The sequence below is a fragment of the Symphalangus syndactylus genome, chromosome 6 (genome assembly GCF_028878055.3).
Source record: "Symphalangus syndactylus isolate Jambi chromosome 6, NHGRI_mSymSyn1-v2.1_pri, whole genome shotgun sequence".
NCBI classification, from domain to species: Eukaryota; Metazoa; Chordata; class Mammalia; order Primates; family Hylobatidae; genus Symphalangus; species Symphalangus syndactylus.
In genome coordinates, this window is record NC_072428.2 from 21,291,393 (window position 1) to 21,304,987 (window position 13,595).

General features: G+C 41.5%; 1 protein-coding gene across 2 annotated transcripts in view; it reads right to left on the minus strand.

The window, feature by feature from the left end:
• The window catches only part of PDHX (pyruvate dehydrogenase complex component X), a 198,075-nt gene that overhangs the window by 63,380 nt on the left and 121,100 nt on the right, over positions 1–13,595 (minus strand). Inside the window, exon 11 of one of the 2 annotated variants that reach the window (XM_055281937.2) lies at positions 658–715. The exons of the other annotated variant lie outside the window; for it this stretch is intronic. Coding sequence (XP_055137912.1) covers positions 670–715 — 46 coding nt within the window. The 3' untranslated portion in view covers positions 658–669. The remainder of the gene's footprint in view (positions 1–657; positions 716–13,595) is intronic. 2 annotated transcript variants of the gene reach the window in all.

Sequence of the window (13,595 nt, forward strand, 5' to 3'; positions counted from 1 at the left end):
GGAATTTTCTTTTTTGAGGGGCTTCAGAAGACAAAATAGAGAGGCAGAAAAATCTGTCTTTAGCTCCTTTCATGGTGGCCCAGTGCCTTAGCCTTGTTTCTACTTTCTCTGGGTGTCTAGCTACTCTGGAGCCCTCCCTCTCTTCCTCAGCCTTGCCCTTCTCTCATCTTCTCAAAGTCATCTGTTTTCCAACACCTTAATGATTACTATTTTATTTAACATATACTTATATAGTGATTGCTATTTCCCAGGTATTGTCTTATGGTTTTATAAATATAAGTTTTATTAAAACTCATAACAATCCTATGAGTTAGAAATTATTAATTTCCCAATTTCACTGATGAGGGAACTTAGGTACAGAGAATTCAGGGATCTTGCTCATAAGTGGCAAAGACGAGATTCAAAACCCAGGCAATCGCTCCAGAATCCATGCTCTCAATCACTACAGTATGATGACTTTCTATGACTGACAAATATGCTTTCAAACAGCAGTCCCCAACCTTTTTAACACCAAAGACTTGTTTTGTGGAAGACAATTTTTCCATGGACCAGGGGCAGGGATGGTTTTGGGATGACTCAAGCACATTACATTTATTGTGTACTTTATTTTTATTATTGTTTCATTTTAATATATAATGAAATAATTATACAACTCACCATAATGTAGAATCAGTGGGAGCTCTGAGCTTGTTTTTCTGCAACTAGACAGTTCCATCTGGGGGTGTTGGGAGACAGTGACAGATTATCAGGTATTAGGTTCTCATAAGGAGCACGCACCTAGATCCCTCGCACACACAGGTCAAAATAGGGTTGGCGTTCCTATGATAATCTAATGCCACCACTGATCTGACAGGAGGCAGAGCTCAGATGGTAATGTGAGCAATGAGGAATGGCTGTAAATACAGACGAAGCTTCAGTCGGTCACCCAGGGGTTTGGGACCCTTGCTTTAAACTATTCTTTTTCTCAAGGCCTTTGGTATTTTGGAAAGGCCAAAAGCCTTCAGCTGAAAGAATGAAACATTTGGGACTTCAGATGGCAAATGACAGGTCTATCTGGGGCCACCCCTGCCTTCCAGGTGCCCTTCATCCATATCATATCCTATCACCCAGGCTGAGGGATGCCCAGGACACCCACACAGAAGAATTTAGTGCATATAGCAGCTCTATCTTGTGCATGTTATTTCAAAGAAATGCAACTGACATTTAGGAAATGGAATTACTATGTGCCAGAGATTGTGCTAGGAGGTGTACTGGTGCTATATCATCATCTATGTAGGGCAGGTAGTATTAACTCTTTCTTAAATAAATTACGAAATTGAAGAATCAAGTGGTGAATGGCTAGGTAATTAACGTAAGTCACACAACTTGAAATGGTAGTCCCAGGTCTGCCTGAACCGAACACTTGGTCTCTTTTTACAACACAAACTTGATTATAGAAAGGTTAGAGCTTCTAGTTTTGTGTTCTTTATTTTTAGTCAGAATGCCAGTTTTGGCAAATGACAAGGTAAGAATAGAACCTTCCATTTCCTCGCCCATGAATCAGTTACTCCCCCAGATTTTTTCATTTTAGACCATGGCTCTACCACTAGCCTAGGGACCCAAATAAAAAACTCAAGACTTGGCCTTTCCTTCTCCCTTACCCTACCTTCTGTTTTTGCAGTTTACTATCAAGTTATGTCAATTCTATCTCCAAAGTACATTATGAGCCCATCTATTTCTGTGCAAACCCACCAGCAGACCCGAGTCCAGGCCTCATCATCCATTGCCCAAACTACATCAACAGTGCCTTTCTCTGCACGCCTCATCCACCCCACAATTTATCTTCATAGAGATGTGTATGCTTTTCTTAAGATGTGCATTGGATCTTGTTATTTAAGAGTTTTCCAGCTGGATTTGATGTCATTTTCCCATGCTGTCACTAATCCCCAGCCACAACAGAATGGGTCACACTCTTCTGCACTTTGGCCCCTTTGCCCATGCCAGAGTCGTCCCCTGACCCTCTTCCCATGGCTGTCACCTCTTCAAAAAGGTCCACTGAACCTGAAGTAGATATCCTCCCTGTATTAAGGTTCAATGTATCAAATCCACCCTTTCAATGTCTTAGACTAGCACCTGGCATACAGTAAGTACTCAATTAATGTCAGCTTTTGTTTTTGTTTTGACCGTTGTTATAGTGAATATTCTAACAGTACATGCCTAGGTGATTAGATAAATGGAGCAGGGAAGAGAAATCACATCAATATCTGGGCCCCCGGGGCTTCTAAGAGAGGCAGCTTAGATTTTTTTAAAGAAGAAACAATTTAGGCTTCTAAATCCTCCTTCCTGCCTTAAAAATAAATGTTATTGGTATGATTGTCACATACACAAGTACTATGTGCATAATGGAGGCATGTTTTACAATAGTAGTATAAAATATATTTTAAAAAATACAGGAACACTTAAACTATATTTTTAAAAGCAGTGTTCAGACCTGTCTGATTGATTTTCCTAAACAGGTTTTGCCCCAGCTCTTGCAGATCCTCATCAAGTTTTTTCTGACTTAGCAACAAATATCTAAAATAAAGTTTATCTTTTTACTTTCCAGTCTCCTTGCTGACAAAATAGGAAATGACTTCTGAAGACATGAAAAAAAAAAAAAAAAAACAGTGAAGATAAATTGGGTTAGAATAACCCATGACCTAGATCATTAGACTTTGTCTAATGAAGAACTGCCTTTTAACAGAGTTAAAAGTGACAGCACCATGGCCTCACACCCAACAGAGTTTGAGGCTGGACCCTTCTTTGACAAACGATGCCCTGATTTATGCACAAAGATACCCATCACAGCATTATTTATAATATTCCCTGTCCAATGCTGGGGACCTAGTTCAATTAGCTATAGAACAGCCATTTGATGAAATATTATAAAGCTATTAAAATAATAGGGGCAAAGAAATTTTAAAACATGGGGAAAGCCTTGATGTTGTAATATTAAATGAATGAAGGAATTCTATGAATGAAACTCATTAAAACATGTCTTCACAGTAGCTGCACTGATTGCACATTTACTTTCATTCAGGCATCATTTCCAAATGTGATACAGGAGGGCGAGCTTGGAAACAAGACGGGAACCTCTTGATCTATGGCACAATGCTGTCGACCCCTAAGTTCTTCCTCTTGATCTAAACCCAGGTTTGGAAGTACACCAAAATATTAATACTATACATCATTGCAAGCTTTCCTTCTTTGATCCTCTGTATTTTGCAAATGCTCCAACACCTTTTAAAATACACTTTTGTTCTCCTTTAAAGTCTCCCTGGGAGCTTCTAGAAGGCAGCTGCTGTGGGCTCACATCATCCGTCCTTCCCCCCGCAAATGTGTAAATAAAGAAACGCCTCTGTGCCTTTAAATTATAACAGGCTAAACTTTCCCCTGTAAGCTGATACTCAGACCAGAAGTCTGTGGGTAGGATGAGTATTGTGTTTTTTTGTTGCAGCTTCTTTTGGCTGATAAACTAGCACTTAAGTGTTTCCCTTTTCCAAACCCCCAAATGACAAGTATCTTTGTGGTAAAGTGATGGCCCAACTGTCATGGCCAACATGAACGGTGCTGAGGACACTTATTTTTAGTTTACTGTCTAAGGAAGCACCAGGCTTGCTAACCAGAGACCTTGGGGCCCAAACCCCTAGTATCCCCAGAATGGAGCTTTTAAAGAGAAAGAAAGGTGAGGCAACCAAAGCTCTTCGGGATGGCCCAAGCTCCTTTTCTCCAGATGGGCCAGACAGACAAGGCAGAGATCTTACTTTTGGTGAGAAGACTGTAATCCCCTTTTTACATAGCATAATTTTACCAAAGATACTATGAAACAGAAACATGTTGATTCTATTTAAATAAATGTAAACTCTGGCAGCCTTGGGGAGCTATTACAGCAATGAGGCTGATGACAAGAAACAGACACTTCTGCAGACATCTGTTCCTATGGTCTCCTCAGCAATCTGTTCTCCCATCAGCTAACACAGCTTCATTATTTCACTGAGGAGCTGTTATTCTCTTTGGCATTCACTTTTAAAGCAAGGTGCCTCACCTTCCCTTGGCCAAGTAATTGGCATGTTACCAAGTGTATTAATTCGTTTTCATGCTGCTCATAAAAACATACCAGAGACTAGGAAGAAAAAGAGGCTTAATTAGACTTACAGTTCCATATGGCTGGGGAGGCCTGAGAATCATGGTGGAAGGTGAAAGGCACTTCTTACATGGCAGCAGCAAGAGCAAATGAGGAAGAAGCAAAAGTGGAAACCCCTGATAAACCCATCAGATCTCCTGAGACTTATTCACTATCATGAGAATAGCATGGGAAAGATGGCCCCCATAATTCAATTATCTCCCCCTGGGTCCCTCCTACAACATGTGGGAATTCTGACAGATATAATTCAAGTTGAGATTTTGGCAGGGACACAGCCAAAGCATATCATTCCACCCCTGGCCCCTCCAAATCTCATGTCCTCACATTTCAAAACCAATCATGCCTTCCCAACAGTCCCCCAAAGTCTTAACTCATTTCAGCATTAACTCAAAAGTCCACAGTCCAAAGTCTCATCTGAGACAAGGCAAGTCCCTTCCACCTATGAGCCTGTAAAATCAAAAGCAAGGTAGTTACCTCCTAGGTACAACAGGGGTACAGGTATTGGGTACATACAGCCATTCCCAGTGGGAGAAATTGGCCAAAACAAAGAGGTTACAGGCACCATGTATGTCCAAAATCCAGGAGGGCAGTCAGATTTTAAAGCTCCAAAATGATCTCCTTTGGCTCCAGGTCTCACATCCAGGTCACGCTGATGCAAAAGGTAGGTTCCCATGGTCTTGGGCAGATCTTCCCCTGTGGCTTTGCAGGGTACACCTTCCCTCCCAGCTGCTTTCACAGACTGGCATTGAGTGTCTGCGGCTTTTCCAGGCTCACGGTGCAAGCTGTCAGTGGATGTAACATTCTGGGGTCTGGAAGACTGTGTCCCTCTTCTACAGCTCCAGTAGGCAGTGCCCCAGTAGGGACTCTGTGTGGGGGTCCCACCCCACATTTCCCTTCTTCACTGCCCTAGCAGAGGCTCTCCATGAGGGCCCCGCCCCTGCAGCAAACTTTTGCCTGGGCATCCAGGCATTTCTGTACATCTTCTGAAATCTAGGTGGAGGTTCCCAAACCTCAGTTCTTGACTTCTGTGCACCCACAGGCTCAACACCATGTGTAAGCTGCCAAGGCTTGGGGGTTCCACTCTCTGAAGCCACAGCCCAAGCTCTACGTTGCCCTTTTTAGCCATGGCTGCAGCAGCTGGGACACAAGGGAACCAAGTCCCTAGGCTGCACACAGCACAGAGAACCTGGGCCCAGGCCACAAAACCACTTTTTCCTCCTGGCCTCCAGGCCTGTGATGAGAAGCGCTGCCCGGAAGGTCTCTGACATGGCCTGGAGACATTTCCCCATGGTATTGGGGATAAACATTAGGCTCCTTGCTACTTATGCCAATTTCTGCAGCCAACTTGAATTTCTCCTCAAAAAATAGGATTTTTTTTTTCCTACTGCATCATCAGGCTGCAAATTTTCTGAACTTTTATGCTGTGTTTCCCTCTTAAAATGCAATGCTTTTAATAGCACCCAAGTCACCTTTTGAATGCTTTGCTGCTTAAAAATTTCTCCTATCAGATACCCTAAATCGTTTCTCTCAAGTTCAAAGTTCCACAAATCTCTAGGGCAGGGCAGTGTTGCCAGTCTCTTTTTTAAAACACAATGAGTCATCTTTGCTCCAGTTCCCAACAAGTTCCTCGTCTTCATCTGAGACCACCTCAGCCTGGACTTTATTGTTCATATCACTATCAGCACTTTTGTCAAAGCCATTCAACAAATCTCTAGGAGGTTCCAAACTTTCCCACATTTTCTTGTCTTCTTCTGAGTCCTCCAAACTGTTCCAACCTTTGCCTTCCACATTTTTGGGTATCTTTTCAGCAACTCCCCACTCTACTGGTCCCAATTTACTGTATTCATTCGTTTTCATGCTGCTGATAAAGACATACCTGAGACTGGGAAGAAAAACATGTTTAATTGGACTTACAGTTCCACGTGGCTGGGGAGGCCTCAGAATCATGGCAGGAGGTGAAAGGCACTTCTTATATGGTGGCAGCAAGAGAAAATGAAGAAGAAGCAAAAGTGAAAACCCCTGATAAACTCATCAGATCTCGTGAGACTTATTCACTAACATAAGAATAGCACGGAAAGACTGGCCCCCATGATTCAGTTCTCTCTCCCTGGGTCCCTCCTACAACACATGGGAATTCTGAGAAATGCAATTCAAGCTGAGATTTTGGTGGGGACACAGCCAAACCATATCACCAAGCAAGGCCAATTAACTTTCTCCAGAAAAGAGAATCCCTGAGTAAAGTGACATGAGGAACCCCTAGCTAATGAATAGTCTATTAATGTCTCCAACCTAGGTTCCTAATTTCCTGTCCCATATGCAGCCAGATTCTTTAGCTTTTTATTTGATTCTGTGAGCTATCCTGTAGCCTTCTAATATGTATGTGTGTATGGTATAAATATGTGTATGTGTGTTTTAATTTTCTTTTTTAAAATTAGCTAAAGTTGGTTTCTTTTGCTTGGAATAAAAAATAATCTATCTAAAATGAGAGTCCCAACATATTTCATTGCCTATGCAGATCTATGCCTAGCTCTGAACCGAAGAGTTCTCCTCCTCACTAAACATTTTCAACTTAGGGGTAAATAGTCCCTCCTTCTTAAACAGGAAGTGCGTAATGCTGAATTTGATAAAAGCATTGGTGCTTTGTTTTCCTTCCTTTTTCTATGAATGCAAGCTTCTTACTGCTTCCTAACCAGCAGCAGCCTCAGAGGAGTCCCCCACCACAGATAGAAGAGGGAGCAAGGTCCTCCCCATCACCTGAGTCTCACATGGTTCTAGTACCCCATGGTTCTTGAGCTGGAAACCAGACCCTGGCATCGACCTCTCAGAGACTGACAACCCCTGACAGAAGTGCTTCAGACTCTATGATAGAAATATTGGATGTCAAAAGCAATGCTCTCAACAGCACAAGGTTCTGTCAAAGACAGTGCAGTGAGAGCCAGCTTCCCTCACCCCTAATAAAACAGGGCCTCCTCAATCCCAGTCACACACAGAGACAGCCTCAACATAAGTGCCAAAAGGATGGACAATGATACTCGATCACCACCACTGCCATTGCTGCTGTTACTTTGTATGAGATGAGCACTCCAGTCTGAATGTTTGGGTGCCCCCACATTAGTATGTTGAAAGCTAATTACCAAGGTGATGGGTAGGAGCTAATTACCAAGGAAAGGAGAGGAGGTGATGGTTAGGAGGTGGGGCCTTTTGGGAGGTAATTAGGTCATGAAGGTGGAGCCCGTATGAATAAATTAGTGCCCTTGTAAGAGGCCTTGAGAACTGCCTTGCCCCTTCCATCCTGTGAGGACACAGTGAGAAGGTGTCATCTATGACAAAGTGGACTCTAGGCAGATAAAAAAATCTACCCACACCTTGATCTTGGACTTCACAGCCTCCAGAACTGTGAGAAAGAAATTTCTGTTGCTTACAAGCCACCTAATCTATGGTATTTTGTTATAGCAGCCCAAATGGTCTAAGACAATGGACAATATCTCATATCTACAATAGTATAAATATATTTTTCAAGCATCTTTTACTTCACTTATGTATTCATATATCATAATCCAGTAAGGCAGGAAGGGCCAGCAACATTAGTCCTATTTTATGGATTTGGAAAACGAAGTACATGCCAGTAGTATCATGTTAGATCTTATGTTACTACTGACAATGACAATGATAGCCATAGATGTCATATTATCAGATCCTTTCTCCAGAAATCTTTTAATTTACTCATTATTTTTAAAGAGATATAGTCTTGCTCTTTTGTCCAGGCTGGAGTGCGGTGGCATCATCATAGCTCACTGCAGCCTCAAACTCCTGGGTTCAAGCACTCCTCCTGTCTCAGCCTCCCAAGTGGGTAGGACTACAAGCTTGTGCCACCAGACTCAGTGATTTTTTTCTTTTTTGTAGAACAAGGGTCTTGCTATGTTGCCTATGCTTATCTTGAATTCCTGACCTCAAGGGATCCTCCTGCCTTGGCCTCCCAAAGTGCTGGGATTAAAGGCATGAGCCTCCTGGCCCTGGAATATCTTGAAAGCACAACAAGAACAATAAGAGTTCATATTTATTGCACATCTCCTATGTGCTTTGAATGTATTGAAGTAGATGAAATTGTCCTTATTTGAAAGTTAAAGAAACTGAGGTTCAGAAAGATTAAGTATATTGCCTACAACCACATCATTAGTAATTGGTAGAACCAGGATGTGAATCCATGCAGCCTGACTCCAAAGTCATGCACTAGACTAATAAGTGACACCTCTGTTAGCCCATCTTTTAAAGAAAACTCCATTAGAATATGTCGACAAGACCCTTAGATCTTGTTCTTATAACATTTATAGCACTTTTCAGTCTGAGAGTAAACGTATCATACCTGCTGAGGACAGAAGTGGCTCTTCACTAATATTTTCAGCTTAGAGTGGAAAGGTGGAAGAACTCAAAGAGAAGAGTGTTTAAGTCCATCCCATAGTCCTAGATGCTTAAATGACTTGGGTAAACACTCAGCTGTGAAACATTAACAAAGCTCCCAGCCTTGGTGGGTTGCCTCACCTGGGTATGCCAGGCCAACAGAAGTGTCTGTCGTAGCCTGGAAAATATCAAGGATCTAATAAATCAACTGATGCTGAAAACAAGCTTGACTTCCTTCCGCAATGTGTATCTCTGCCATCGCAGTCTTCACAGCACGGCAGACACTAAAATGTGACAGGAAACCCAATCGTCTAGCCTAGCGAGTTATTTTCAAAGCATTGCTAGGGTGATGGGGAGGGAAGGCAGATCATAGACAGACAGAAAAATCAAAGGTTTGATAAGACTTGGTGTCATTCAAGTGATATCCACAGACATTTGAAAGGTGCTCTGCTCACATGGGCAATGTGGAGGAAATTCAAGGACGATGGTCATGGCAGCCTCCATCCTCTTTCAGCACCTTCTTCCCTTGGAAAGTCCTCTCTCTGACATTCAAGGCCTCAACCACCATCCATCTCCAGTGCTGTTCCCCCACCCCAGAAGTGCCTCCCATATAATTCTGTTCCTCTTCACTAAACCCCTGGACTGCTTTTTTTTTTTTTTTAAATTAGAGAAGGAATCTTAAAATTTATTTTTCCCCACAGCTGTTTAGTCCTTCAAAATATTAGTTACTAAATCAAAACTGATGAAATAATTTATGATTTATATGCTATTGGGTGATAATGACTTAATAAATTAATATTGTCAGAGAACTTTTGAAATTTACCCTAACAATAACTAATGGAATTTTCTAGCTCCCTGGGAGGGTGGTACTTCAAATCACAATCCACAGTTTGATTCTGATAAAAGACAAAATTACTAAAAATTACTTAATTAACCAATCAAGATCTACATAACTAGATTTGTTGTGTAGATCTTAATTGGCTTTAATTTGCCATTCTAAAATTGGGCAGCATGTCAGACCAAAAATGCTCTGCCTTACCACATGTGCAGGTTGTATTTCTCTCCAGAGAAAAGGCAGTGACATACAAAAAAATGGAAGTGAGGTACAGAGGCAGACTGATTGGTTACAGCTTGTGTCTGACTTATTTGAACCTAGTTTGAACAGTTGGCAGCCATGATTGGCTAAAACTCAAGTGCTGTAATTGGCTGAGAACAGTTTGGCAGCTGTGATTGGCTGAAGTTCAGCTGCTGTAATTGGCTGAGACTCAGCTATATGTTACAAAGGCAAATTTCTAAATTAGGTTTTCAATTTGTTTACATACTAAATTAGGTTGTAGTTCATTACATAAAACTTGGAGGAGGCTTCTTAAGCTCAAATTTAGTTTAACAATTCCTGTCTACTGTTAAGAGAAACGTGCTCTGCTTATTAGCTATGTGGCTTTGGACAAGTTATTATACTCCCCAGAATGAATCTGTGTCTTCCTCTGTAGGTAGCTGGTCCTTTTCAGCTATAAGATTCCACTTAACTGGCAATCCAAAATTAAATGGTATCTGCTCCCTAAAAATAACTATTGTATGCAAAGACCAAGCAATTTGTCCCCAAACAAGCGGAGATGTTCAACCCAAGCCAAATACTTTTTACCTGTCATCTCTCTGAACAGGAGGGTCAGGAACCCAGGTTGCCAGTAAAAAAAAAAGCACATGTTTTAAAAGGTTTGAGATTGAACTAAGAGGCCACACAACATCTCATTATCCTCTAGAATTGGTCATTCTGCACCTCTTAGTTATCAAGATTTATCAAATTAGAGCTGTTCAATTTGGGAATCAGGTAGCCTTTCTCAAAGTTTGTTTTTTGTCTTTGGGGAAAGTCTCCGTTAATGTATGAAGACAAGAGGGTCACATGTGAAACAATGGTTCACAGCCCTTTTAACATATGTCTTCAAAGCAAAAGCTTTCCCTGGATGTATGTGCGGTGTGTGTGTGTGTGTGTGTGCTTGCGTGTGCACACGTGTATCTGGTACTATTAGCACCCACTGATCTAAAAATGCAGTATTAGAAAAACTATTTTAGTGAATTGTTATTTATATATTTGAAAAATAGCACACATATTATTCAATATATTTAGACATATTATGTATTCAGGCTACAGGCAATGTTGGGCATGTGTGTATATTTGCAGATCTCTTGCAGTAACTCTGAGGCTCCCCAGAGGCTATTCATAGCCACAGGCTGGGAATAGTATACTTCAGGAGTCTAGGAGCATACTGCAACCTATATTTGGTTGTCACTTCATTTCCCTCACCCCCAGCCTCTTGTTCTCAGGGAAGCAGACGCTAAGGCAGAATTACGACTGCATAAGGCTTTGGGGGGAGTAACAATTATGAAAGGAATTGGGAGGAAATAGGACTGGGCATGGGAGAGCCATGCGATGATACAGTCTTTATTAGACTAACCTGCCTAATTGCCTGTTGGAGCTGAGTTCCCACCAGACAGAAATAGTCAAGCCCTCCCTTCGTGTCCCTGCTCAGTCATGGGGCCATTCTGAGAAGAGTATGAGAAGGGCTCAAAAATTGCTAATAGGGACACTGTCTGCTGACTACCCTCTTAGTAGCTGCACAGTGAGACCTTTCTTGAAGAGAAGTGATATATCTCCATCTGCCGTACCCAACATTTCCCCTTAATTCTACAAGGTAATTTTGCCCCTTAAGGTTATTCATGAAGACAACATAACTTTACAAATGATAGTGTAATGTGCTCTTGGGAAACAGGCCATCTCTAAACCAGCAAAATCAAAAATAAAATCATAGCCAAACATGAGCCTAATTTCATTGGCCAGTGGGCGAAGTAGGATATGGGATTGCATTTAGTTTAAGCAGACTCTCCTTCTGCAGAGGGAGCTAACTGAAATCAGAAATAAGATCAGAAAAATGCTTGCTGCAGGAGTCTGGTTATACTCTGCAATGCACATGGTCATGAGTATTGACTGTTCACTGTGGGAATGTAAACTGTGCAAGAAAAATGAAGCAATAAGGGAAAACAGGAAATGGCATGGGGAGAACAGGTTCTTTTAGGAAGAGGAATCTATTCCAAGTGTCAGACCCAAGCAGCTACAATCCTTTCTCTTAGCCTGGGCTGCGACGGTGAACAGGCGTTTAGCAAGTGCCATGAAGAACAGCTAGAATGAATACAGCTAGTGAGAAATTCTATAAGATTTAATTGAAGAAAGGGGAGGGGGGATGTGTTGTTAGTCCAATTTCAATCACTGAACCAGCCACTCGCCAAGGATGCATCTTTCAGTAGTTTCCACAGTGGTTTCTAATAGGAGTTTACACTGACCACAGACAGCAGAGGAGACAGCAAATGAAAGGGGAACCCTGGAGGACTAGACCATCCAAACCCTGCCTCCAGCCCTCCTGCAAAAGAGTAGCCCATCTTGATCTGTTTTACATGGTAAGATTTTGTGTAAGGTTACATCAAATAAAAGGTTCCTTAACAGAAATAAATGAGCCTGATAACTACAGTTTCCTAGGTCTCACCTAAACCTGCTGGAATAGAATCTCTTATGAATTTGTATTTCTAAAAAAGCTTCTCAGCTTTTTACAAAAGCTGATAGAAGGATGGCTAGATAGATGACATATGCCAGATGTGATAGAGAGGTGGGGGACAGACAGAGAGAAGGGATGAGTAGATAGATAATATACATTTACCAATATACTAATAAACATATACACAACATATACACAAAATAGATACACAACATATACACGAAAATAGAAAATGTAAAAGGGTAGCATAAAAAATAAATATAATAGAAGCTCTAGTATTTTCTCTTGTGTCCAAGGGATCATCTTGATTTTCCCTAATGTAGGCACAGCTTACATTAGAGTATTCTCATGGTATTGAATGTGATAGAAACAATACGTGGAAATAAGGGAATGACCTACCATGGCTTGCAGATGTAAATCCATCCCACTGATTTTTAGTGGCTTCTGAGCCACTGAGATAGTGGCACTCCCCATCCTAGCCTATTTCTTCTTCTGTGCTAGGGGTAGAGGAAGCGGGTAGAAAGCAATTGTAGCTGATTACTACAAGCTGAGAAGAGGGTACTTGTTTTTCTTTTCCCAATAAGATGATTCTTTCTCCTACTTCCCTTTAAGCACACATAAAATCCAATGTAAGCACAGTTGAAATTCCAAAGATGAGCTCCGTTTAATTCCCAATGTTTGGAATAATTAGTGGAATTGCAGATGCTTTAGTTGATGAAATGCCCTATAGCTCAACTCTGAACGTCAATCACAGAAACAAAGTCACCTGTATCTGGGAGAATAACTAGTGAAGGACCAGTTTGAGGTGCATTCACACTGAGCAAGGTGAACGGATATCAACCGAGGAGATTTCAAGGCCTGAGCAAGTAAAAGCAAAGATCGCCAACACCCTGTGGCATTTGAAGGCATGAGACAGACACCAGATGTGTTTGTGTCACTCCTGTGACTCAGCTTCTATTTCAGCTACTGATAAATAAAGGACCATTTCCAGGTATGCTATGTTTGGTTAAGCCCTAAACTTGGACATAAGTATAGCCCTAAGGTTACCGAAACTACATTGCTCTAAACCACAATTATTTCACGTGTTGAGCTGAAAAGAAATTAAAATTAGAAGCATGAAAAAAATGAAATGAATGTCTGTGGGTTCCCTATACAATCTTCAAATCTCCCTTCACTATCAACATGGCACTGAGTTCTCTTCCGCTTTGATGGCTCATTCTGCCTCAGAGACCCACTTTCAGTACTATTTCCCCAATGTGTTTTCCCACTTTTCATTCATTCACATTCTCTCTCTCCCACTGCTTTCCACCAAATACTCATATGCCAATCTGTCCTTCCAACTCCACCCCCAGATACATGTACAGACTTTGCCCCAAAGACTCCCCAGTGAGCAATATCTTTTTCTGGGGATAGTAAGCACTGACTCATTGCCTCCTTCTTACCACAGTTTCCAAAACACAGTCTTATTTCACCCTTGTCTCTATGCAGAT